The 27,499-nt window shown below is 35.0% G+C and overlaps 2 protein-coding genes across 7 annotated transcripts in view; both read right to left on the bottom strand.

Annotated features, from left to right (window-relative positions):
• LOC130849799 (kinesin-like protein KIF28P) overlaps nt 1-10,198 on the bottom strand; it is a 79,464-nt gene extending 69,266 nt beyond the window's left edge. The window contains 2 exon segments of the mRNA XM_057728978.1: nt 2,598-2,792; nt 9,992-10,198. Of these exon segments, the coding sequence (XP_057584961.1) occupies nt 2,598-2,792; nt 9,992-10,198 (402 nt within the window).
• The window catches only part of AHCTF1 (AT-hook containing transcription factor 1), a 77,744-nt gene continuing 59,860 nt past the window's right edge, over nt 9,616-27,499 (bottom strand). For 5 of the 6 annotated variants that reach the window (XM_057728973.1, XM_057728976.1, XM_057728972.1 and 2 more), the window contains 7 exons: nt 27,098-27,221; nt 24,703-24,800; nt 22,383-22,591; nt 18,996-20,823; nt 14,367-14,500; nt 13,190-13,272; nt 9,616-11,471 (listed from right to left, as the gene is read on the bottom strand). In XM_057728973.1, coding sequence (XP_057584956.1) covers nt 11,285-11,471; nt 13,190-13,272; nt 14,367-14,500; nt 18,996-20,823; nt 22,383-22,591; nt 24,703-24,800; nt 27,098-27,221 — 2,663 coding nt within the window. In that variant the 3' untranslated portion in view covers nt 9,616-11,284. The remainder of the gene's footprint in view (nt 11,472-13,189; nt 13,273-14,366; nt 14,501-18,995; nt 20,824-22,382; nt 22,592-24,702; nt 24,801-27,097; nt 27,222-27,499) is intronic. The other variant, XM_057728975.1, reaches the window with a different exon arrangement.

The raw sequence follows: 27,499 nt of genomic DNA, 5'->3' as shown, positions 1-27,499 counted from the left end.
GGCTCCCTCCTATTTTAAGTTTGCTGAGAGTTTTTATCATGATTGGGGGTTGAATTTTGTTAATTGCTTTTTCTGCATTTGATTACATTCCCAGGAAATGTCCCACTTGACAATGATGTATTTTTTAAAATATACTGTTGGATTCTATTTGCTAAAATTTTGCTAATTATGTTTGTGTCTATGTTCACAAAGGGTATTGATCTGCAGTATTTGGCTGGATTTGATGCAATATTGGCCTCAGAAAATGAATGGTCCTTCTATCATCTACAAGATTTTTTTCTTTTTTCAGAATTCTCATTATTTCTTCCTTTAGTAGAATTCACAGAAAAGTCATCTGGGCTTAGTTTTGTAGGGGAGAAAGTTAACTAAATTTGATTTCTTTAATAGATATAGGGCTACTTGAATTATCTATTTCTTTTTTTGTGTGAACTTCAGTGGATTGTGCTCATTTCATCTATGTTAAATTTATCAGCATTAAGTTGTTCATAATATTCTCATTTTTTTAATGTCTGTAAGATCTGCAGTAACATCTCTCTTTCATTTCTCATCTTGGTATTTTGTATCTTTTTTTCCTTGATGATCAGTTTGGCTATAGGTTTATCAATTTTATTGTTATTTTGAAAGAACCAGCTTTTCTTTTCATTGATTTTTCTCTATTATTTTACTGTCTTACATTAATCTTTCTTATTTCTTCCTCTTCTGGCTTTGTCTATACTCTTCTTTTTCAAAATTCTTAGGTGGAAGCCTAGACTGTTGATTTGAGATTGTTCTTCTCTAATATAATCATTTAATGCTATAAAATTTCCTCTAAGCCCTGCTTTAGCTGCATCCCATAAATATTGACATTTTGATTTTCATTCAGTTTAAAATATTTACTAATTTCTTTTATGATTTATTCCCTGACCTATGGGTTATTTAGAAATCTGCTATTTTCTAAATATTTGTGGAGTTTCCTAATATCTTTCTGTCATTTCTTGCCAGTTTAATTCCACTATGGTCAGAGAATGTAATTTGTATGATTTCAGTTACCTTACATTTATTGAGACTAGTTTTATGATCCAGAATATGACCTATCAAAAACTTCCATGTTCACTCAAAAAAAGTGTGTAGTGCTGTGGTTGAAAGGGGGGAGGGGGCGGGTAGCAGAATTGTTCTATACTTGTCAGTTAGGTTGATGATATTGTTCTGGTCTTTTACAATATTATTGATTTTGGGTTATTTGTTCTGTTACTCAGAGAGGAGTGATGAAGTCACCAATCACCATTGTAGATTTGTCTATTTCTCCTTTGATTTCTATCAATTTCTGCTTCATGTACTTTGAAGTTCTTTATTAGGTACACACCCATTTAGGATGGTATGTCTTCTTAGTGAATTGATTACTTTATCATTATGAAATATTCTTTGTTCTGAAGTCTACTTTGTGTGATGTAATTATAGCTGTAGTTTTTTCTTAGTGTTTACATGAATACCTATTTATTTATATTTAAATTGGGTTTATGTGAACAGATGTAGTTGGATCCAGCTTTTCCTATCAGATCTGATCATCTGTGCCATTTAATTGGCATGTTTATTTACATTTGACAACTAATCAATGGTTGGCATTAAATCTATGATCTTGTTATTTGCATTCTATTTATCTCCTCTCCTGTTTGTTTTTTCTCTCCCTCTTTTCCTGCCACACTTTGAGTTTGTTTCATAATTCCATTTCCCCACACTTGACTTATTAGTTATACTTTTGTTGATTGATTTTTTTTTTATTGATTGTTCTAGGGCAGTGGTTCTCAAAGTGCATTCCCAGAATATCCATGAAATCCTTTCAGTGAGTTTGTGAAGTCAGAACTATTTGACAGAGTATTTTTAGGGGTGGTTTAACAAAGGCTATAATATCTGGGCTGAGTTTTTGAAGATGAGTAGGCAGATAAGAAGAACAGAAAGAAAAAGTTTGGAGGAAGTGAACAGAGCCTCAGTGACCTGTGGGATAATCTCAACCATACATGTAACTAGAGTTACAGGAGGAATAAGGAGAGACCAAAATTACTTGGAGAAATTATGGTTGAATTTTTTTCAAAATTTGATGGAAATTACAAACCCACAGATTCAAGAAGCTTAATGAACTCTGTCCAGATTAAATGACCACTCTTCCTTTGTACCACATTGTATTCCATATATATTGTTATCACAGAAAGTGTAACATTTGAATGCACTTTTTTGCCTGTCTCCCTACAGCAAATTGTGAGCAACTTTAAGGCAGAATAGTGCATTGCATGTGATAAATAAGTGTCACATAAGTTTTGCTGATTTTGCTCATCTCAGAAAGGAAAATATAATTGACTTGACTGACATTCCGTTTTCAAAATATGTCAATACATTGGAAAATAACTGACTTGAGTGTCTAAAAATTTATTTAGGCAATAGCTGCACTTTTGGACCTCATGTTTAGCATGAAAAGGAATAAACTTAAAACCAAACTCGCATATGGAAGCATATATTATAATATGCTTGCATAAAAAATTATTGTACTGGTATATTGTTAATACTTTATTTAAAAACAAAACAAAACAAAAAACTTCCATTGAAGTTGTTTTAAAGCAATTTACCTGGCCTGCAAATTTACTGCTAGGATCAGCTGAAATAAACACACCATCTTTATCCACTTGAAATCCATTGTGAGACCAATATGCCAGGTCAAAAATAAATGTCTTCATATGTTCTGGATTCTTAGGGTCTTGTATAATGGTGGTGGTCCTGGAATGCATGGAAATCACACATTTGCTCCCAGAATTCTTCTCTCTCTGTAGTCAAATTACAAATTCAGAATCAATCATTTCAGTCAGTTATTACAGAAATTAAGCCAATAATTTACCATTCATTCATTTTGTTCTCTATGTTATTTTTAGCAACTATTATGACAACTGTTACTCTTACACTTCCTCAGAATTTTTGAAAGGCTTGTCTCTAGCCATATTAACTTTCTGAGAATAGTATATCTAACACTCAGCTATACTAATAGCATAAACTATAACATCATAAATCCATTTCCAACATGACAATGTAAGAAGCTCCACTGTCCCACCCTCAGCAAAACTGGTACAAATTATTAATAAAAAAATGAAAATGAAAAAAAAAATTTAAAGCCTCTGTTCTAAGAGCAAACAGCCAATGAAGAAAGATCTATTCAAGAAAATCTATCAAAATTTGTAAGAAAGGAGAATCTGTGTTGTTTAATCGAGACTATTCCTTTCCTCTCCATTGCCAGCTCAGCAAAGCAGAGATGACATCAGATTGCTGGAGCTAAGCACAGCCCTTTCTCCCCAGATCCCAGTAGGAGGGATTTCTTCCTGGGAGGAGAATTTCTCACCCTGCCCCGCCTCTAACCTATGGCTGAGGCTAAGTATGAGAAAGTATGGGTGAGAGGTGGGAGTTCCTTCTTCTGCCCAGTTTCCATTCATGGAATGGGGGGTCTACTTTGGTTGCAGCATGCTGAGAATACTGGGGTGCTGATCACTCTTGCCCTGGCTCCTGAGGTCATGGCTGTATACCAGAAGAGACATCCTGAGAGGGTCGGAGGCTGCTGGCCCACATTCACCAAGTGCTGGGCTTCTAGAGCAGGGGTGTCATACAGAGTAGCTTACTGCTGCCCCCATCCACGAATCCAGAGCCCTGGTTTAGAGACCTCACCTGGGCAGATAGCACCTAATCTTTTTCCAAAGGAACTGACTTCATTTGCCTCCTTAGAGAAGTTCGACACTAAGGGCACTCTTAAGAGCAGAGGCAGCTGTGATGAAAAGCAATTGGGAGATTCAAGAAACAGGTTAAAGCACAGGTCCTCTATTTTGCAGGGAAGGAACCCACCTGGACTCAGAAAAGATATCAAACACTGATCTCAGAAGCTAATGCTTTCAAAGGAAACAGAATTTGATTGAATTATTTTGTAGAGCAATTTATGCCCCAGGTCACTGTTGAAAACAACAGACCAATCAGTCAGCGATCAGTGGAGTCTGCAGCTTGGTGTGGTCAAGAGAGAAAGGGAGCCCTACAAAAACTGTTACCATCCCAGGGTGACCAGGGCATACCCAAAGCTGTGTCTTCTTGAGGAACAACAACAAAAGTAGGGGTGGGGATGGCACGTTTGGTATTTTCACCATTAAGCTTCTTTGCCATAAACATCTTTGCTGCATACATTTTCACCACAAACATTTTTGCTGCATAACTAACTGGCCATAAAGCAATTTTGCCATGAAAGATAAAATTAACTGGTTGACAATTTGCTTTCAACTGGTTGAAGTGCATTAGCATTTCTTCCCATTAACCACCTTATTGATGGCTTTAATGGGCTGACCAGCGACAATGATTTACTTGCTCCAAGAGTTGTTCTCCTATTTTGAAACACACTACATCAGAGAAGAAAGAAGCTGAGGGCCTCAAAGGCACAGAGTTGAAACCATATTTCCCAGAGAACTTTGGAACACCCATCAATGGACATGTGACAATATGCCAAGAACAAACAACAGTGTAGAGGCTTTCACAACACAACAAGGCTCAGTTACAAATACGCATCCTAATGTTTGGGAATTGATACCTCTAATGAAGGAAGAAATTTTAGTGAAAAAGTGCAATGCCAAATGAAGAGACTAATAAGCCAAAAAAAAGTGCATAATACTATAAATGAAAGACTTCAAAAATAAGTGCTTAGGTACAAGCCACAGAATAAAATCAGTTATTTGTGCAGTATTGCTAAGAATCTACACATATTTTAAATGCAATCAAATATTTTGTATTTTGAAATAAAGTGTTTTAATGTCCTCCTTTTAGTTTTCATTATTTTATTTTTTTATCGCAAAATTACCCTATGGCCAATTAGTTATGTGGTGAAAATGTTTGTGGCAAAGAAGTTGACAGCAAAAGTACCTAGAACCTGGTGGGAGATAAGACTTCACTAAAATAATCCAGCCAATCATGAAACAAATACACAAGAAAATAACAATAACAAGCAACAGAGGGGTTGGAGGATCAATACCAGACGTCTAAAACGTCCAGTTTCCAATAAAAAACTGAGGCATGCAAAGAAATAGGAAAGTATGACCCCCACACTGGAGAGAAAGCAGGCAACAGAAACTGAGAGTGACCAGATGCTGCAGTTATCAAAAAAAGACTTTAAGGTAACCATTAGAAATATATTCACAGAACTAATGGAAACCAAATTAAAGTAAAGGAAGGATTATAAAGGAATAATATAAACAATTGATGACATTAGATAATTGAGTTGAAATGGACAAATTGTTAGACACAAACTACTGAAACACTCAAGAAGAAATAGAAAATCTGAATAGACCTATAGTAAATGAAGAGATTGTAGTAAAAACAAAACAAACAAAATTACACATGAAATGGCTTGACTACTTAATTCTATTGAACATTTACAGAATACCAATTCTTCATAAACTCTTCTAAAACATAGAAGAGGGAATACTCCCCAACTTATTTTTATGAAGCCAGTATTACCCTGATACCAAACCCAGACAAAGGCATCACAAGAAAATAAAACTACAGACCAGTATCTCTTATAAATATGAATGCAAGAATCCTTGACAAATTATTACCAACGCGAATCCAGCAACATATAAAAAGAATTATACACTATAACAAAATGAGATTTATTCTAGGGATGCAGGTTGGTTTAACATCTGAAAATGATTCTATTGATCAAGTTCTTTATTTTCTGTATTTACGAACTTTGACATCCTTGGGGTCTGAAGAGATTGTCCCTCCCAGGGCTAATGAATTCATAGAGATAGCAAATGACTTACCTTTCATGCAAACCAACCAATCCAAAGTCCATATCCCAAACACCTCCTTTATCTAACTTACACACCAAGCCAATATTTCCCTCGCCTTACATCACCCCAGGGCCAGGTACCTGAAAACTAGGCTGCACCTGACCAACTAAAGCCCAGGGCCCATGGAAACTACTCAAACTATCCAATCCTATGATTGCTCAAACTTGCCTACCATGCCTAGCCCATTCCTTCCTGTGGAAACCACAATAAGGCTGTGGGCCATGCATCCTTTTCTCCAGCGTTATGACCAACTTAGATACTTCCCCACGTGGCTGTGTGGAATGCTCCTTTCTCTTGAGAATTATAAGGCAGTTGTCATAGAATCTGTCATCATACTGTATCTGATTAAAACAAATCTTGAGTACACTTTAAAATAATGATTAATATAATACATATCAATAGAATAAAACAAACAAAAATCACGTATCTCAAGATGCAGAAAATGCATTTGACAAAATCCGACACCCTTTCTAGCCAGGGCAATTAGGCAGGAAAAAGAAACAAAAGGCATCCAGATAGGAAAGGAAGAAGTAAAATGATTGCTATTTGCAGATGACATGATCTTAGAAAATCGGAATCCACTAAAAACCATTAGAACTAATAAATGAGTTCAGTGAGTTTGCATGATGTAAAATCAATATGTAATAATCAACTGTATTTCTATATAAATGAACAATCTGAAAATGAAATTAAGAAAAATTCATTTCTAATACTACCAAAAAGAATAAAATGTTTAAGAATAAGGCTAACAGAAGAAGTACAAAACATATACTCTGAATACTACAAAACATTGTTGGAAGAAAGTAAAGATCTAAAAATTAGAAAAACACCCCATTTCATAGATCAAAAGATTTGGCATTATTAAGATAATACTGCCCAAATTGATGTACATTCAATGCAATTTCTATCAGAATGCCACCTGACTTTTGTAGAAATTGATAAGTTGATGGTAAAATTCATATGGAACTGCCAGGCATCCAGAATAGCCAAAAAAACTTTAAAAAGGTGAAAAAAGTAGGATTCACACCAATTTCACAATTTAGTACGACCAAGAGTGATCAAGAGTGTGTGGTACTGGCACAATGACAAGACATACTGATTAATGTAACAAAGTGGGGAGGCCAGATATAAACCCAAACATCTATGATCAGCTGATTTTCAACAAGGCTGCCAAAATGGAGAAAGAATAGCCTTTACAAGGAACGGTGCTGGGAAAACTCGATGGCCACACACAAAAGAATGAGCTTGGATCCTTACCTCCGATCATATATAAAAACCAACTCGAAGTGGACCAAAGACCTAAATGTAAGAGCTAAAACTAAAAAAGAAAACAAAAGAGTAAATCTTCATGACATTGGATTGGGCAAAGAGATATAACATCAAAAGCACAATTTTTTTTTAAATGGACTTAAAATTAAAAACTTTCGTGCTTCAAAGGATGAAAAGATGACCCTTTGAATGGAAGAAAATTTGCAAGTCATGTATCTAATAAGAAATTGTATGTAGAATATATAAAGAACAGCTTAATAAAAAAGATAATCCATTTTAAAAATGAGCAAAGGATCTCAATGGATATTTGCCCAAGGAAGATATACTAATGGGCAGTAGTACATGAAAAGATGCAGGACATCATTATTCATCAGGAAAATGCAAATCAAAACCATGAGATACCACTTCACACCAACCAGAATGGTTATAACGAAGTAAGATACCAAGTGTTGGCCTGGATTAGAGAAACTGGAACTCTCATACACTGCTAGTAGTCATATAAAATGGTGCAGCTGCTTTGGGAAAGTCTGGCAATTTCTCAAATGGTAACACAGGACTCAGCAATCCCATGCCTAGGTGTATAACCAAAAGAAATGAAAACATGTGTCCACACAAAAACTTACAAATAAATGTTTATAGCTGCATGATTCATAAGAGCAAACAGGTGGAAACAACCCTGAACCCAATAACTGAGCAATGAACAAAATGAGGTATATCCATACAATGGATTATCCAGCCATAAAGAAATGAATTTTTGATATATGCTACAACATGGATAAACCTTGAAAACATTACGCTGAAAGAAGCCAGTCACAAAAGACTATGTAATTTCCATTTATACAAGTTGTACAGAAGAGGGAAATATACAGAGATTAGTTTAATGGTTGCTTAGGACTGGGGGGATAAGGATGATAGCTAAAGGGTACAGAGATTCTTTTCTGAAGTGATAAAAACGTTCTATCAATAAGTCTGACCATGGTGATGGTTGCATATATCTGTGAATATATTAAAAATCATGAATTATACCCTGGAAATGAGTTATATGTATAATATGTAAATTAAAATCAATAAAACCATTTAAAAGATAGACATTTTGGTGAAAACTATAGCAGCTAATATTAAAAGTGTTTGTCAAGCATAGTGCTCACTTACAGATTATTTCATCCAGTTTTTGTAAGAGCAACCCTGTGAGGTATCAGTATCACCATTTTACACTTAAGGAAATCAAGGCTCAGAGCTTAAAACCTTGCTCAAGGCTACACAGAGAACAAGTGATAAAGTCGGGTTTTGAACCCAAGTTCATCTGACTTCAAAGGCTCCTGACAGCCTTTGTCTCACAATAAAGGAAGTCTCATAAAGTTGGTTCTCTGATCTCACAGTGAAGATAAAGACTGGATATGAAGTTAGAAAATTAGGCAGGATCTAGGTCACCAAGGCATTGTTAACAGTTGCCCAGGTGTGACCCATAACTATTAATCTCCAAACCATCTCTTGAATTCACTCCTCCTTGCTACTATTCTAGTCTAAGATAATCAATTATGGTGGTAGATTTGAATCAAACACAGTCATTTTTAGGGGACCTAAAGGTTGTATAATTATGTTACTGCCCATTTCTACATCCTTGTTAACTGTTTCAAACTTGCAGTTAGTTTAGTGATATTAAAGTCCAGTGAAAAATACCCCTGGAATTAACTTTCAATGTGTTGATGGGTTAGGTTATAAAATGGTTTTATTTCCTTTTGGCCAAAACATTTATTGATCACAAGTTAATTCTCTGACATTTTCTGTATCAGTTCCCTGAGAAACTATGCCACTTAAGCAGCTTTAAATGGCTGCTACACTTCAAGTTGTCTAGTTATATATATACATAAAGTTATCTAATCATGTATCCACCTGACTGCTAAAATATTTCCTGCAATACAGAGGGACAGCACAGGACAGAACTGATGCCAACCGAAAATGTGCAAAGCAATATTTTGTTTTAATGGAAAAGTGAGAAAAAGCAGCAAATTGTGCAAGTGGGAAAGAAGATGTAATGTGAGGTCATCATTACACTATATCACATTCAGAATTAATTACTGTCAAATAAGTCTTTGCATGTTGTGCCAGCATACTCTTATCCAAATCTTACTTATCCTTTACGGTCATTTCAAATGTTTCTAGCTCCAAGAAGTCTTCAGGTTCTGTGCAAGCAGAATGAACTATACCTCATCTTTCTCTAGGTGCCACGATGATTTACCTTACCATGGTACATACTGCTATAAATTACTAACGTATATAAGACTGTATGCTGTATCCTCAGTTTCTAGTTCAGCGTTTGATCCATAACAAACAATCAAGTCTGCCAAATGGGTCAACTGTTCACAATTATCTTAAAATTCAACTATTCCAGTGATAATCAAAGATAGGCAATTGCTAAACGTCCCAGAATGAGTAAAATCAATTTTTATCCTAAAATGTTGCAGCAACTATTTAATGTTTTTGTAAAGTTATATAAATACAATTATACATAAAAGCATGTAAAATACATGAGTTCATTCAGAAATGCCAATTTGCTTATGATCTATTGTTTTTGAGGGGGAAAAAGTACATTATTAAAAATATATATTACATGTTTATATTCACCAAACTGCATTGATTTAAAAAATTAACTTGACAATACAATTTTCTTGTCAATTTTTTTATTGTGCTACTTGCGCAAAGGAATGAAATTGTTTTCTTAATTATGTTTAGATCTTTACCCATTTAACAAGTTCATTTAAATAAATTTAATATTCGGTAAATGACAAGCAGCTTAAATACAAGTTTCATAATTATTATTTTAAAAAATTAATAAAATGAAAGTCATAGTCAAACTTTCAACAAGGCAATGTAACATTTATCACCAACCTAAAAGGCCGCACTCGTACTGCTACTTTCACACTGTCAATACTTGGCATAGGCATTTTCATCATTTTCCCATTATTTGTATTGTTATTTGGTAGAAAGATAACGTAGAAAGTACACTGCTTATGCTTCACACTGAAACACTGAAAGCTTAGCCAACAAAAGCAGTCTGTTTCTAGACAATCAATTATTAACGGTCCATTCATTACACACTATCAATTACCTGTTATAATTTTACAATACTTATTGATGAATTTTATAGCCCACATCAAGTATCATCACTTAATTATACACAGTCACAATGCAGAGAAGAGTGGTTTTTCTTTTCCTTTTTCCACATCTACTCACACTCTTTACCCATCCTCAATACTCTGTGCCTGAGGTCCCATGAGAATTTGTCATTTTAAAACCTGAATATTAAGGGATTTCTGTGATTCAGGAGCAAGCTCCTTCACAGCAAGAATATCTATAAAATTTGTTCAGACTTATTCTATCAATATTAGGCACATACAAGGTGCACTGAATAGCCACGAAACAGTTGTATTTTACATTTCCTTTCTTACTACTCAAACCCTTTTAAGAAGTTGCTAGTGAGCAGTGAACGGTCAGTTAACCTGGATAATTAGTCTCTGAATTATTAAGAGACTTTAAAGATAATAGCCTTTAAGCTTGCTGAACAAGAAATGCCAACATTATATTTAACCAAAGCATTACTTGGAAAACTACTAGCTTGAGGTAGAATGCACAAAATATGTTAAACTACAAAAAAGTGGCAAAATTACATGCCTATAATTTAATTTCAACATAGTTTAACATTCTCCCCCAATTTATAATTAGAAATCTTAATCACAGAAGCAAAGTGCATAAATTATAAAATAGCAACTTAAAATTCAATCATCTTCATTTTGAAATTGGTCTAATACTTTTAACTATACAGAAAATGGAACCAACACCTACTAGCATATAAAATCATGATTAAAACAGAAATCCCCTCTCAAAAATCTAACAGACACACAGACTACTGTGAAGTATACACTTTATTTAACATTCCAATAATAAGCCATATTTACACATTATATAAATGTATGAAGTCTTAATATAAAATAGAAAAAACTGCCTGGACTAAAAGAATCACACTCCATATGGAGTTACTTTACTTATTGAAGACATTCTGTTTACAAAAATTTACAATAATTTATATAAATTATTTTCTTCCAAATTAGATGATTTTTAATAATCCACACAATTCTGATGACTTTACAAACAGGTGTACATTAAAAACTTGAACAAAATTACAGCATTTTTCTGCGTAGAACTTGCTTTGGAAAAGAAGACAATTTCTTCCTGCTCCTTCCACGAGTTTTTCCTGTTACTTCAGTTTTTCTTGGTTTGCTCTTTACTCCCTCAATTGGGCTTGCCAAGGGAGAAATCAGCTTAATTTCTACTGGAGGAGGTGACCAACTTTCTTTTTCTGTGTTTCTGAAATAAAGATAAAACTCAAGTAAGAGTAAACATGTTATAATATAAAATGTAATTGGCTTCCCAATATATTGAAAGAAATCTTTCCTAGTGCTTTCATTTTATAAAGGAGAAGTAAAATAAAACTTTAGTCAAATAAACTAATCAGAGGCAGAGTTAAGGTTTCACACGTTAGAAATTTTCCTTTATGATTGGGATACGCAAAACAATTACTACTGAGTTTTCGTTTAAATGTTTCATATGTATTAATAAATACTGCTGGGTCACAAGGAGGGCCAAGTAGCAGCAGCCAGTCGATGGAATGAGAGCCCCGCATGCCCACAATAAAATGTATGAGAAATGGTAATTCTCAAACACCAGCAATTAGCAACTATGCATATATTTTCATAATATGAAGTAGTTTTCCACATATACACAAAGCCAATTTATACGTAGTGTTATTATAGTCAAAAGCTCTCAAATCAATTTTTAAATGAAGATAAAATGTATTACTCTGTACTTTTATGAAATTCAACCCAAGCAAAATATATCTGAAATGGAGTAATTTCCTCATGGATGAAGTTTTAATTGCTAATAGTGAGATAATCACAGAATTTTTAAGTTTTTAATGGTTTTTACTGATAGTTATCTACCTTTACTAAGGAAAAAGTGAAACATCCCACTCCCCTCCCCCAACTCACTATAAAAACAGAATTCATTGGGTATTCAATTACCCCCACCCCACTACCCTTTTTTTTTTAATTAATTTTTATTGGAGTATAATTGCTTTACAATGTTGTGTTAGCTTCTACTGCACAGCAAAATGAATCAGCCATACATATACATATATCCCCTCCATTTAGGACACTACAGTGCATTAACTAGAGTTTCCTGTGCTGTACAGTATGTTCCCATTAGTTGTCTATTTTACACATAGTATCCATAGTGCATATGTGTCAATCCCAATCTCCCAATTCCTCCCACTCCCCCTCTCCCCTTGGAATCCATACATTTGTTCCCTACCTCTGTGTCTCTATTTCTGCTTGGCCATTAAGGTCATCTGTACCATTTTTCTAGATTCCACATATATGCGTTAATATACTTGTTCTTCTCTTTCTGACTTCACTCTGTATGATACTCTCTAGGTCCATCCACGTCTCTACAAATGACCCAATTTCATTCCTTTTTATGGTTGCGTAATATTCCATTGTATATATGTACCACATTTTCTTTATCTATTCCTCTGTCGATGGACATTTAGGTTGCTTCCATGTCCTGGCTATTGTAAATAGTGCTGCAATGAACACTGTGGTGCATGTGTCTTTTTGAACTATGGTTTTCTCTGGGTATATGCCCAGTAGTGGGACTGCTGGGTCATATGGTAGTTCTATTTTTAGTTTTTTAAGGAACTTCCATACTGTTTTCCACAGTGGCTGTATCAATTTACATTTCCACCAACAGTGTAAGAGGGTTCCCTTTTCTCCACACCCTCTCCAGCATTTATTGTTTGTAGATTTTTTGATGATGGCCATTCTGACTGGTGTGAGGTGATACCCTTCTTTAAAAAGGATGGACGAATGGGCTTTCATGCTATATTAGAAAGCCACCTTCCGCAGTGAAATCTAACAATTACAGAGCCAGTGCCTATAAATGCCCTAAAATTCACCCTTTCCTGATGTGCTTAATTTCTCTTTTAAGAAACAAAACAGAAAAAAATTACAGCATAGAAGACGTCTTACTTGCTTGCTTGTTTTGTTTTTGCAGTCCTGATTCTTTTCACTTGTTGCTTTCCCACCGTTTCCACTGACTCAGCATCATCTTCCTATGGGTTAAAATTTTTAAAAAATCAACCTTAAGTAACTAAACATTTGAAATCTAAACTGAAAAAGTTGTATCCTAAGTCAAGAAATATAGCCAAACAGTACTAAATGAATTTAAACTCAACAAACATCAATGGACTCCTTGTACTTTTTGGTAGAAACCTTGGTCATCTAGGATAGCTCATTATCCCTCCTGCCCACACATTCAACTGACTGCCAAGTCTTATCAATTTTATTCTGGAATGTTTCCACTGTCCACTGCCCTTTTGGTCCACTGCCTCTGTCCAAATCCAGGCTCTCGCTGCATAAAAATTAGACCACCAGTGACTATTTTTTCCTCCCTAGAATTCAATTTTCATCAGAACCACTTAAAACATGCACATGGCTATTTGCTAGTTTGTGAACAGCCCCACCCCTCTTCCTCAAGCACTGCCAGGCTTCTGTGCCTTTGCATCTGCTGTCTTCTCTTTCAGCAATGCCTTTCTCCTTTACCTTCTACCTATAGGGTTATCTGGGTATAAAAGATTCTTATCATGCTATGAAATAATTAGCTGCATTTTTGCCTCTTCAATTAAACTGAACTCCTGAAAAACAAGGAATTTGCCTGAATTATTTTTCTGTCTTTGTCCTTGTATAGTAACTGGCTCATAGCAGATAATTCACAAAATTCTTATGAATTAAGAGTGGTAAATTTAAGGGTCTCATGCTCACACTCAATCCCTGAACAATTTTTATTTTAGAGTTACATGCAACTAGTCAACTCTGAAACACTCTCTCTCCAAGTGTGGTCTGTGGATGACACTCCAGGGGGTCAGGGACCTACATTTTACATAAATACATCCAAATAATTCTGGTGGGACACTACAATTTAAAAACCTTTCCCCCAAGAGGTAATTTAAACTGTAGCTGCCAAATAAACCATGAGTAACATACGAATCTGTCTTAAAGGAAGGATCTCCAAAAGTGTAGAAAAGACAATTTCGGACTTATAGTATAAATGTCTGCTCTTTTTAAAGAAGTTTACTTAGGAAGCACTGCTTAAAAAAATAAAAAGCATGCTTAAGTACACATATAAATAAAATCATGCATTTCTTACCACTTCATCTACAAGTCGGGATGTATTAGATATGTTTTTCCGCCTGGTCCTTAAAGCAGGAGGTGAGAAGACAAATTGAGAAGATAAATCCGAAACTAATTCTTGTAGCTGTGCAGGAGCCTCTATTTTTTTAGCTAAAGAAAGGTAGAAAGAAAGAACAAAAAACACTGTGTATCTATTTATGTGTACCTATTTTTTATATATACATATAAATTCAACTTGCAACAAAAAGCAACACCTGTGAAGTGCGGTTAAGGGCAATAAAGCGAAGCACAATAAAAAAGAGGTAAGGCACATGTGAAGGTTTTAAATATGGTATGGCAAAATGAAGGTTTGTGGCAAGTCTATCAGTGCCATTTTTCCAACAGCATGTGCTCACATTTTGGTAATTCTCGCAATATTTCAAACATTTTCATTATTATTATGTTTGTTATGGTAATCAGTGATATTTGATGTTACTATTGCAAAAAAAACAGACTTGCTTAAAGTGTAGATGTTAGCAGTTTTTAGCAATAAAGTATTTTATAATTAAAGTATGAACATTTAAAAAATATTATTGCATACTTAAAAGACTACAGTGTAAACATAACTTTTATGTGCACTGGGAAACCAAAATATTTGCGTGGCATGCTTTATTGTGATATTTGCTTTATTCTGATAGGAACCTAATCTGCAAATATCTCCAAGGTATGCCTGCCCTGTGTAACCTGAGCTACTCTGCCTCATAATTCCTACTTTTCCAGAGGCAAGGTTTTTATTTTAAAAAACAATTTTATTTACAAAGAAGAGACTCAAACCCTTTTCCTTCCAACTCATCCTGAGCCAGGGAAAGTTCCGGGCAAGGGGAACAACAGAAAAGTCCACAGCACAAAAGGAAAAAAGCAAGCAGAGAAAGTAATATACAAAAAACAGGCGGACAGGAAGATATTCCATAGACAAATGGTTTAATTAAGAATTAGTTGAAAATATGTAATTAAAAATATTTATCACAGATTTGATCTCCGATTTTTTCCTGTTTTTACTATAGGGTCTCCATATTAATGGCAATTAGCAATGTAATTATGGAAGTGGCATGGTGCAGCTGAACCAGTCTGACAGAAATTAAACCCTAGCTTCTGGATTTATTAGCCATGGGGTCAAAAGCAAGTGACCTAAACCTCTCTGTGCCTCAGTTTCTATAAAATGAGATTCATAATAGCACCTTTAAAGCTATTGTGGAGATTAAAGATTAGAATAACATTAGTATATGGTAAATGCTTTATAAATGTTTGCATGTTATAATGTTATTATTTCAAGAATATAATTTACAAACCTTTGAAATAAAATTCCCAAATTATAGTTCAATGTTATTTCACCTACTGGGACAATCAAGAGTTCTATAAGATGTCAAATTCTGCTTTTAAAGCATGTGATTTTTTTTTTTTTTTTTTGGATGCGGACCATTTTTAAAGTCTTTATTGAATTTGTTACAATATTGTTTTATGTTTTGTTTTTTTTGACTGGAGGCATGTGGGATCTTAGCTCCCTGCCCAGGGATTGAACTTGCATGCCCTGCATTTGAAGGCAAAGTCTTCACTGGACCACCAGGGACGTCCCTAAAGCATGTGATTCTTAACAAAAGAAAAAAAAGGGGTGAGGTCAGAAATAAAAGTCATCTCCGCTCCCAGCTGATAAGTGGTAACTCCCCTCTTATACTCTTTCTGTGAAAATGACACTTTCTATTTTGCTCTTTCCAGGCTACCTGGAGCAACAGCTTCTTTGGCTTTTCAAACACTAGCTCATATTCTCCACCTACAGTTTCCCCCTGCTCCCAAAGGAATAAGGAAGGAAATACAAAAATATATTATCATGTGCCCCACCATTCCTTCCATATGCTTCTATTAGCCAGACAAGGCTTTATTATACTTCTTTGTATGTCAATTCCTTGCCCACTTCTGTAAGCTTCCAGAGGATAAGTTTTGATAGCCAGTGCTACTTAAAGGCCTACGAAGTTCAAAAGTCCTACAGATTTAAATCCAGTAATACACTGGTAAACAGCTTTCTGGGAAGGAAAAAACAACAAAAAAACCACAGCTCTGATTTATAGCATTTGCCTATTTCTGTGCTATAAATGTTCCATGGCTGGCTCACAAAATTCCTGAATATTTAACAACTGGCTCTCACTGGCCAGCAGGCATCGGCTCCAAGATATCACTATTTACTTATTACCTGGGTGATGTGGGTGCACAGTTTCACTGAATTTCAATTTCCTCATTGTGGAAAGAAGGAATAATAGTACCTATACTACACTGGGTTATACTGAGAACCAAATGAACTGATGAACGTACACCTTAGAGTAGCCTCAGGCATAGAGCAAAACCTTCTTAAATATCTACTGCTAAGTAACGGAATTTGAGAAAATCTACTGACATGTCAAGCTTAACGTTCTTTTTAGCTAGTGATTCTAAGATATCTGTTTCTTTGACATGCTTTAATTAAAGAGGATGGCCTTCAGCTTTCTAATCATATAATCTTTCTGAATCGATTCATCTCTGTACCTCCCACCCCTCCCTGAAGTTTTTTTTTTTTTTAATGCAAGTTAAATGGGCACAAAGGACAGAAGGTATTGTAAGAGTATAGAAACTATAAATCTGAGGGCAAAATGATGGTGGTAACTGCTTTGTTAAAGTAGTGAATACTCACAAGAACCCTACAGGGTAGGCATTATTACCTGCCTTGTAAAGATGAGAAAACAAGATTCAGAAAGGTTAAATGATTTTCTGCCCAGCTAATAAGTGGCAGAAATGAGAGATTTCAGTCCCAAATTTCTTATCACCTCTAACCTCATACTAGGAGGTGCTTATTGTTAATACTAGAAAATCTGAAAATAATTCAAATACCAAGCAGAAGAATGCTTGAGCAATCTGTGCACATAAGTGAGATGAAATGCCACACGCAGACTCTTATCAATGTGTAAAAAACAAAAACAAAAAAACAAAACTACAAACAGCATTTTGAGGAATATTTTCTATTATCTGAAAAATGCTCATGAAATAATTTGGAGGTGGGGGAAGCAGTATATATACATATACACAAACCATAGTTTGTTGGGCTTTATAAAAAACTATATATTCAACTAGAAGGATATACTAGAAAATGTGAACAGTGGTTACTGGTCCACTAGATGGCTAGATTCAACACTTTTAATTTCTAATTTTCTGTGGCAGGCATGTATTATTGTTATTACAGAAAAAAGTTATAGTTAACATGCATACAGAGGACGACTATGTAAAGATGACAAAGATCAGAATTATTGAGATGTCTGGCTATGCTATACCACAATAACCCACAAATTTTGTGTTTACTACACTCTAAGTCATGAGAAAAGTACAAAAGAATTGTTAATGACATTCTTCTACCACTCACTGTTCTTTTTCATTTTAACTTTTATCTAAAATAGAAGCTGAGTAAAGTTAGCTAGAATCTCACACATCCATTTTCCTTCATGCAAAGTATAGACATAACCCCACACTTCCCTAACAGCATGAAGAAACTGAATTATACAGTATTACCAAAATCAAAGATTTACTCAAAAATGGAGGGTGGGGTGGGGAGAAGGAACTCCTATAACTACAGATCATTTTTTGAACAAATGATCAGTTCTATGGCAAAGGGCCCTTTCCTGGGCCCGTGCTATTGTAAATATAACAACTTGACTGTGTGAATACTTTTAAAGAGGTTTTTGCACAGTGAATGTTGAAGATAGAAAATTTCAATTTGCAGATTTTTAAATGACTTATCTTTCTCTTGGCCTTCCTCAAGTCAGGAGGCAACTATACAGGATGTTCACTAATGCATTTAAAAACACATGCAACAATTTAAAAAAGTTTAGTAGAATAACAAAGTCACCTACGCTACTTTTAAGTCCCTAATCTTTCTTTATCGGCACCTTTTTAGACCTTTATTCTTAATTGTCTCCCTCATGGAACTCCCCCCCCAAGAAATCTAAATAGCACAGATATACTGTAAATCTGTTTATGTACTTTATGTATATTTCTGCTTTATACATAAAAAGAGTAAAATATTTTCACTCTCTTGGGAGAAACATCACTCCTGTTAAGAAGGTATGAACTATACCCACTAAACAATACAATCATTAGCTCATTTATCGTCAGTGAGGGAGGTTGGGCTTGTAGCCTTATCTTTTCATGGACAGCAGGGAATATGAATTTAAATAATTTCTGTACCATAATCAATAGAATTCTGCTGCTGTTTCCCTTCAAAACAATTTGAAGTTGTGGACATCACCTGGGATATGAGCCAAAATAATGGTTCTATCTGGGGAAAAGCCAAAATTAGCTCACTTATAATATAAAGGCAGAATGAAGAGAAATGATACTACTGTAAAAAATTAAACCAGTGTCCAGTGAATTATAGGATTTAAAAAGTCATGGTGAAAAAATTTTTGGATCTAAAAATTAACTTTAAAATATAAAATATTTAAATTTTACTATGAAAAGATCAAAATTGGTTTTTATTTTTGAAGGGGAGGAATTGTGCCTTAAACAAAATCTAATCTGAACAAACAGAATTTTAAGATGAAGACTTTGAATGAGAGGAAAACTGTGTTTTGAATAGAAATAAAAGTACCTTTATCTTTCCTTGGAACCTTTGACACAGGAGGAGAAAATAAAAAAGATTCATCTTTTGGTTCAGAAAGGTCCGGCAACAAGATGGCCTTGCTAGATCTAGTCCTTGTGCTACGGGAAGATTTAGTCAAAGCAACTGTGGCAAGCAGTTTTTCTTCTTGGTCATTTGGTTCTTTGTCTGTCATATCTTCATCTATGCATTTTTCTGATGTTGAGTGTAATGAACGTTTTTGGCTTTGGTTTTCAGTCCTTTTTGTAAGCTTCTTCTTAGAGCTCATCGCCGTAACAAGTTCCTCATTTGGCACTAAAACTGATTTTTCTAAAGCTGGTTCTCCAACATTAGTATTCTCACTTTTAGCTGGGGTATTTCTTGTAGCTCTTCTTTGGATGCTGAGACCCTCTCTCTTCTTGAGACTTCCCGCTTCCTTAACAGCCTTAGATTCTACATCTTCAGAAGGATTAATTTTTCTTGGTCTACCACGTTTCCTTGGTGTGGAGGGCATATCAAATTCTACTTGAAGAGTCAACTTGGATGAATTAAGTTTGGAATCTTCTGATGCACTAACTTCTTTTTTTTTAACCCTTTTACTATGTTGAATAGGCAGTTGCTCTTCAACGGATTCCCCATCTTGTTTATACCCTCTACTTTTAGAAGTTTTCAAAGTAGCATTTATCAATTTCCTGGTACTTCTGCTAGGACTTGCTACTTTACTAACTTTCAGCTCATTTATAACTTCAACACCTTCCTGATTTTCTACAGATTTTTTAGTTCTTTTAGGAGTCCTTTTTGTAACAGACGAAAGCTTAACTTCTTTTCTAAAAGAAGTTTCTTCACTTGCTGGTTCCAACAGCTGAGATGATTTTAACCTTCTTAATTCCCTACCTGGAGTAACTTGTGATTCTTGTTCCACAGATTTAGTATTTTCTAATGTGTCTTGATTAATTTCTTTTTTTCTCCTTCCTCTCCTAGGAGTAATAGAACTTTGAGGTATTTGCTGATTATGAGAGACTCCTTTATCATCAGAACAGGCACTTTCAAAAGCCCCCGAAATTTCTTTTGTTTTCCTAGTTTTCTTCATAACCGAAAGCCCCAGCACCTCAGGAGTAGCAACATCTGCTGACTCCTCCTGTTGTGCGGATTTGATATTCAGGTTTTGGACACGTCCTCTGTTGCGAGTTCTGGAGGAAATCATATCATTAACCTCGCTGACATTTATAGTCACTGTACTCGTTTCCTGAACAGTTTCAAATGTAGATTTGGCTAACTTGGTGGAACACATTACCTTTTGGCTTATTAAAGGTATGCTTTCTTGAATGGACTGTTCCATTGCATCTGAAGTAATTTCTTTACTTCTTGTGTCTTTAATTACATCTAATAAATTTTCTGCAATTGCTACTTTAATTGGTTCGGGCACATATGGTAATGTCTCTACCCTTTGGGACTCCTGATCACCAGTTATGACAGATGACAAATTTGCAACTTGTCCATGATTATCATTTTCCCCACTGCATACATGTTTTTCCTCAGTGGCTGCGTTAGCTGGTTTAGCTAACACATTAGATGCTGCAGAATCACCTGTCTCTACTTCTCCTTCTTCACCTTCCAAAATCAAGGTAAAGTTGTTCTGTGTCACAAAAAGTTCCCCATCTACTTCAGCAATGTCACACTCAGCAGAGTCTTTATTATCAGGTAAGTCACAAAACTGCTGCTCAATGGTATCAAAATTGTATTGAAGCTTAAGAGTTCCTGAGGGATACAACTCATTAAATGAAAGATTCCTAGCCTCTTGTCCTGAATCTTGAACTTCAAGCTTTTCATGTTCAATTACCTACAATGAATTAAAGATAAGAGACTGTTAATGTACACATTTACTTTAACCTAAAGCATAAATTTTTTAAATGACCATCTCACCCTTGGTGTATGAACTGTTAAACATAAACTACATTTGATATGGCATATATTTATGGGTTTACTTTATAAAATATCCATTTAAGCAATTAGACTTTCTCACTCAGTCAAAATAACTAGATAGAAAAAGATTGAGATTCTGAATGGAATTAAAGTAGAATTCTACATTTCCCTAGCTAAAAAAGACAGTCTTAACCTTAAAAAGTATTATGATGCTAACCATTGTGATAATTAAGGACTATTCTATGCTCACCCAAGGAAAGAAAAATTAACCGAAGAAAAAGAAACAACCCCCAAACTGTGTTTTAATAATAATCCCCAAATTACCTAACTAACCACACTTTTTCTAAACAGCATGATCCCCGTAAGGTTGAAGAAGAATTCACCTACATAAGCTCCCTTGGGCTAGACTCAATCCTCTTCCCTTTGCTGGGGCTGCATAAACCATGAAATTCCTAAGGCTTTCAAGTTCAGTACCTCTCTTGCAAGGGTTTGGTGGAAGAAGGAATGGTCCTTGCATTTACCTTTTGGTAAGGGAAGGGGAGAAAAAGGAGGAGGCAGAAAGTAACAGAGAGATCTCCTGACCAAGAAGGTAGAACATTACCACCCACCTAAACAATGACATTTTCCCACTCCCCAAACATTCAGTGAAATGAAAGACTGGAAATACCCAGAAATGAGGATTCCCATTTACACCATGCCCACAAATTTTGTCAGCTTCCCAGCTAAAGGAATTCGGACTTTATCCATCTAACTCACAGTGAGAATACTCATGAAATTGAATATGGATAATCATGACATTTTTATGAGTTAAACTTCACAAATATTATATAATCACATCTCTATAAACAATTAGAAGAGGTGATTTTTTTTCATCTTAAATTCATGTATCATATAAAAGTTGCCTGTTGATAATAAAAGAGATTTGGTGGAATTTTAGGAAACCTAAGTCACATTAAATACAAAAAAAGAAAAAGAAAAAAAAAAAAAAAACCAAAACCCACCTTTCTGGAGTGTATAAGAAGTTAAATCCCAGCTAGCAGAATACCATTTTCCCACAAGTAAGAATGGGGGGTGGGGGACGAGGGGAGTAGAGAATCCTATATAACTGTACTCAGTTATTTTCAAATACATGCTCTGCATAGTTCTGATGTCATACATGTCTCTAGAATAGCCAATTATCTGTTTTCTCATGGCTAAAAGAACTTTCATTTGAACCTGATACTGAGCAAAAATTAAATTATTTAAATTGTGACCAGTTTAACACATCCTTCTGGTTTTCATGAAAAAAAACTTCTTACTTAAAAGATGTGCTCTATAATTCCACAATATATTTATACACTTTTTTTTAACACAGATTTTTATAAAGAGGTTTTTGCACAGCAGTCAAATGAATACATTAGATTTGAACTATGGTTTGAAACCTAACTAAACCAAAACTGAAAGACTAACAAAGAAATAAAAAATTATTTTTTTTACATGAATTTCTTGAGTATCGGGAGGATCATCAGAAATTGGAGGCTTTTCTTCTGGTAAGTCAACACTTGCTTTTAGTACATCAACTTCTATTTCATGATCTTCTTTTAAGTTCATTGGTATTTCCTGGTCAATCCTACATTCAGACATAATAGGGCTTTCAGAGATAACAAGCCCAGAGCTTCCACTATCACCAAGGACATCGGCCACAGCTGAAAGAAAAATGAGAGTTAATCTTCCATATTTTAAGCTAAAAACAATAAAAGATATATACACAACTGGGGAAGCAAACAGAGGGAAAAGGCTACATTGCACCTAATGTTTCCTTGAAAAACTGTCACAGTGCCAAAAAGTTTCTAACATCTTAAAAGAGGAAAAGCCTATGAGGATTTACATATTATTCCTATTTCATCTGAGTGACTGGATACTGTTTAAACAACACATATTTGCTTTCCACAAAGACAAGACACAAAAGATAAATTTTACATTTAAAAATGACAACTGTGGTTTTTCTTGCCCTTACTGTGAAACTTCAATATGATGACAACTGCCCTGAGGGGCTCAAATGTTTGTTCCTTATTAATCTGAACATTACGTTCACCAGGTGACTACTAGGCAACCAGGTGTCCTTGTTGAGCCATTACAGAATTACATAAGGGACATGCAATCTGGGCTCTGATCTAGCTGTGAAAAGGACTAGATATCTCCCTTTCGGCAGATAGCACCCAAATGGCCACATATTCTACCACTTAAGTAAACTGGTGGGTAGGGGGAGGATCATAAAGAAAAAGTCCTCCTTATCTTTCACCTTCCTCTTTGAACAACGTTTACTGGCGAATACAATAAAATATTAAAAATCTGTGCACATTCCTTGACAGAGTAAGGCCATGTTTAGGAATCTGCTCAAAAGAAATACTGACACAGAATGTTCAAAGATGTATACACAATAACATTCACTGCAGAAATGAGATAGCAAAACCAACAAAAATGGTGATCAGCTCAAACTGTTTACCAATTAGCAATTAGTTAAGCATACCACAGAACATCCATACTATGAAATACTATTATAGCCACTAAAAAGGACACGATTAATCTGTATTAATAACAGGAAAATATCTTAAATATACTGTTAAGTGAAAATGAAAGTTGTTGATAATAATAAAACTGGTAATAATTTATAATACCTAACATTTATTGAGCTTTTATTAACAGTTAAAACTATTAAATTTTACAGACAAAGAAACAGAGGTATAGCTCACAGTCTTATACTTAGTCTTATACTCATAGTCTTATACATAGTAACTGCAGAACTGAGTTATGAACCCAAGCAGTCTGTTTAAACCCTTGGTACTCTATCCACTGCACTTACCTCTTCTTTCAACATACTGGGAAAAATATGCACAGGAAAAAAATTTAGGGAAATGACACTTTCTTAATAATAGATTCTTAAATTGGTAACTGGGTTATGGGGATTTTTACTTTACATGTTAGATTATGATTTCCTGATTGTTTTACAATAAACCTATATTACATTCTTAATTGGGGGGGTGGTGACAGGTCCATTCAAGCTTGTCCTATGTCCATGTGACAGGCAGAAGGATATAACGGTTAAGAGAATGAGTCCTAGAGTCAGACAGTATCAACACCATAACACAGCATTGTTATCCTCATGTGAAATGCTTAGACAGGTTCTGGGCATAGGCATTCAAGGTGTCTGCTTTCCCTAAACCCAACTGTGAGTTCAATGAGGAAAATGTATCTTCCTCATCTCTGTATAGCCAGGGTCTAACTGAGAGGGGGCACTCTAAAAAAGCAAGAAGAAGAAATGAAAAAAAATTCACTGATTCACTGGATTAAAAAAAAGAAAAAAAAAATCAAATGAATTCCATATATCTATTAATTTTCCCTGGAGCAAATTCAGTCATTTGCGATTATTTTCTAATAATAATAAGCGAATCTTGGCTGTAAGTTGTCATAAGCACAGAATAAATATGGAAGTTGACCTGTGTAGATAGCTGAATCCCAAAAGATCAAAAAGCAGGTATGCAGTCTGGCTGGGGACTGGTAATTTACTTTGCTCTTTTTTAAATATGTCCACAAAAACCATTCTAAGACTTGCACTATTACAACCATAGAGTGAAGCAATCCACTGTTTTGATAGCTGACACACCTCCTCAGAATCCTACTTTTAGTTGGGGAGGCAACTGGAGATGAGTAGCTAAGAAAGTATGGATTATTATCCAGATTCTTTTGTCCTAAGAATGGAATACTTTTTAGACAAAACACTAAAATGAAATGACTCTAAAGTTAAAATAATACATATATTTATTGTTACCTGCTCTAACTGTAGAGGTACAGGTTTCAACAGATACTAGTTCTTCATCTAAAACAGGTATCTTGGACTTCAGGGTGAGGATTTTCCTTTAGAAACAGAAATATATAGTTTAGTGTGTAAGACTGTCCCATCTGCTCTAACCTGCTTTAACCCTACTCCAACTCCTACTTTTCACTTTGTTGATAAAAACTGAGGTTCAGGGAAAACACCATGCAACTTCATTCTGAAGAACACTATATAATTTACAAGTGAATTTATAAACAAGTAATGCCATATTTGTTTTCCCTATCTTCTAATATTTTATTTTGTTGAAAACAATGGCATGACCTTAAACTACGAACTGTCAGTATAAATTACACTTATGCCAATTTCTAATTATCTGTGGCCACATTCTTCAAATAAATCTATCAAATATTATGGACATTTTCCCTATATACTCAGTAGAATCAGATTTGGTATTTTAATGCTAACTGGAAAGAGTATGATAAACGACTCAGAATGGAGACCAATGTGACCTGCATTAATTCACTTGATAAAAGTTCTGGAAAGACGTTGACAGTGGTCCCTTTCTATTGTCAGCTGGCCTTTCCCTAAAGCCAACTAAAGCATGCCGATTTTTTTAATTTATTTAAAATTTATTATTATAAATTTTATTATTATAAAGTAAATTCAAGAAAAAGTATGTGTTTGGAATATATACACATTTATTTACAGGTATATTTGTAAGGCTTACCTCAATCACCATGTTTATAGTAAGGATAACTAAGAATCCACAACCAAATAAGCTTACATTTAAAAAGGAACTAGCTTGCCAAGATGGTGAGTATTCACCTAGACTGTCACCGATGACCAGTTTCTGGTCAAGTAATTGCTCTTTGATTTGTTGTTGCTGTAATTATCCATCAAACCCATTACAATAAATACTAGTTTTCATTAAAATTTTAAAGACCTTAGAATTAAACAACAAAACAATCTTGATAATCCTTTAATACTGTTTTCTCCCTCTTTTTCCATGAAGGCCTGGCAAAGACTGCAGTTACTCAGGATTTCTCTTCTGAGAAGTGAAGCATATGATTGAGTTCAGTGTATGAGAGGTGACTATTATGACACTGATTTTCATGGGTGGTTTTGTGAAGTCACTCTCAGGACTTATAATGAACCGTTTACAATGTCTTAAATTATCACGTTTTATGTGGGTTAATCTTAGTAAATTACCCTTACTACTTCTTGATAACTGAATTTGTAACTTTTTTTGTATTCTCTACAACAGTGTTACTCAAAGTGCTGATACACAATGTGTCCAGTCTTGCAGTGAGATAAGGAGTTTATGCTGCAAGGTCAATCGATTACTTCACTGATTAGTTCAGCTGACTTTCAAAAAAGGCTACTGATACATATTCTAATAGAAGCTGCTATCTTGTTGAAGATAATAAACTGTTTGGGAAATGGCATCAATCTTATTAGATCACACTTTAGCACTGCCACACAACATCTAGTACACTGGCTAAATGTATAAGTGCTAAATGAAACTGAATAACTGGGAGCATAACAGTTCAAAGCGGTCACTGAAAAACAAAAACTGCTAGAGTCTTATATCAATCAAATGGCAGGGAACAATACTGCCTCTGAACCATCTCCTTTATGCTCTGCCTTGGTGTTATAGGATACATATGCAATCATCCTGAAACCACTGAAAATGAGAGAGCATGGAGGGACACCTGGCTGTGAGTGAAACTTTTGGTCTTCAACAAAAACAGATCACCAAAGAACATTAAAGAGCTCTGCCTCAATTTATCATGTCTTTTTTTAAATTTATTTATTTATTTATTTATTTTATTGGCTGTGTTAGATCTTCGTTGCTGCACATGGGCTTTCTCTAGCTGCAGCGAGTGGGGGCTACTTTTCCTTGTGGTGTGCGGGCTTCTCATTGTGGTGGCCTGTCTTGTTGCAGAGCACAGGCTCCACGCACATGGACTTCAGTAGTTGCGGCACATGGGCTCAACAGTTGTGGCTCACGGGCTCTAGAGCACAGGCTCAATAGTTGTGGCGCACGGGCTTAGTTGCTCTGCGGCATGTGGTATCTTCCTGAGGCAGGGATCGAACCCGTGTTCCCTGTGTTGGCAGGTGGATTCTTACCCACTGCGCCACCTAGGAAGTCCTATCATGTCTTTTTATATTTAGGAAACATCTAGTATCATTCTAAGATTTCATAATAACTACTAAATAACACAGTTGTACAAATGAACTTCTTTCATAACTGAAAACATTACCAAAATGGAAATGTCAAATGAAATAAGAGCTAACCTATGCATAGAACAAATATTATATTTACTACTGCTTCATTCAACTTTATTAATATTTGAAATTTTCTCTATAAACTTACCCTTCACGGACTGATGGTACACAAACAGAAGCTTCAACTCCTTGAATGGGGCTTAAGTGATTTAATTCTGAAAGTGCCTCCTCCACAACTAAGAGATCCTTTGTTTCTGCATCTTCTAAAGTGCCTACAAATCACACAGTTAAGAATATTTATAATTATTTATGCTAAATGTTTAGCAATTATTCACACTATTGGCCTATTACTTTTTAATAAGTTGTTGGGTATGCTTTTTTGTACTTTTAGGTTTACTGCCTTGGCATCAGACTGCAAGTTCCTTCTAATTCTCTCAGCCTAGGCCAAGAGCCACCTCCCCCCCCTTTCATCTACTACTCACACTTAACAGGCACTGTTGCAAGTGTTTTACATTTAACAACTCTCTTTTATGGATTGACTGATTGACTG

The sequence above is a fragment of the Hippopotamus amphibius genome, chromosome 3, assembly GCF_030028045.1.
Source record: "Hippopotamus amphibius kiboko isolate mHipAmp2 chromosome 3, mHipAmp2.hap2, whole genome shotgun sequence".
In the NCBI taxonomy this organism is placed as follows: Eukaryota; Metazoa; Chordata; class Mammalia; order Artiodactyla; family Hippopotamidae; genus Hippopotamus; species Hippopotamus amphibius.
Note: the sequence above shows the minus strand (reverse complement) of the source record. Positions and strands in the feature narration are given on the sequence as shown.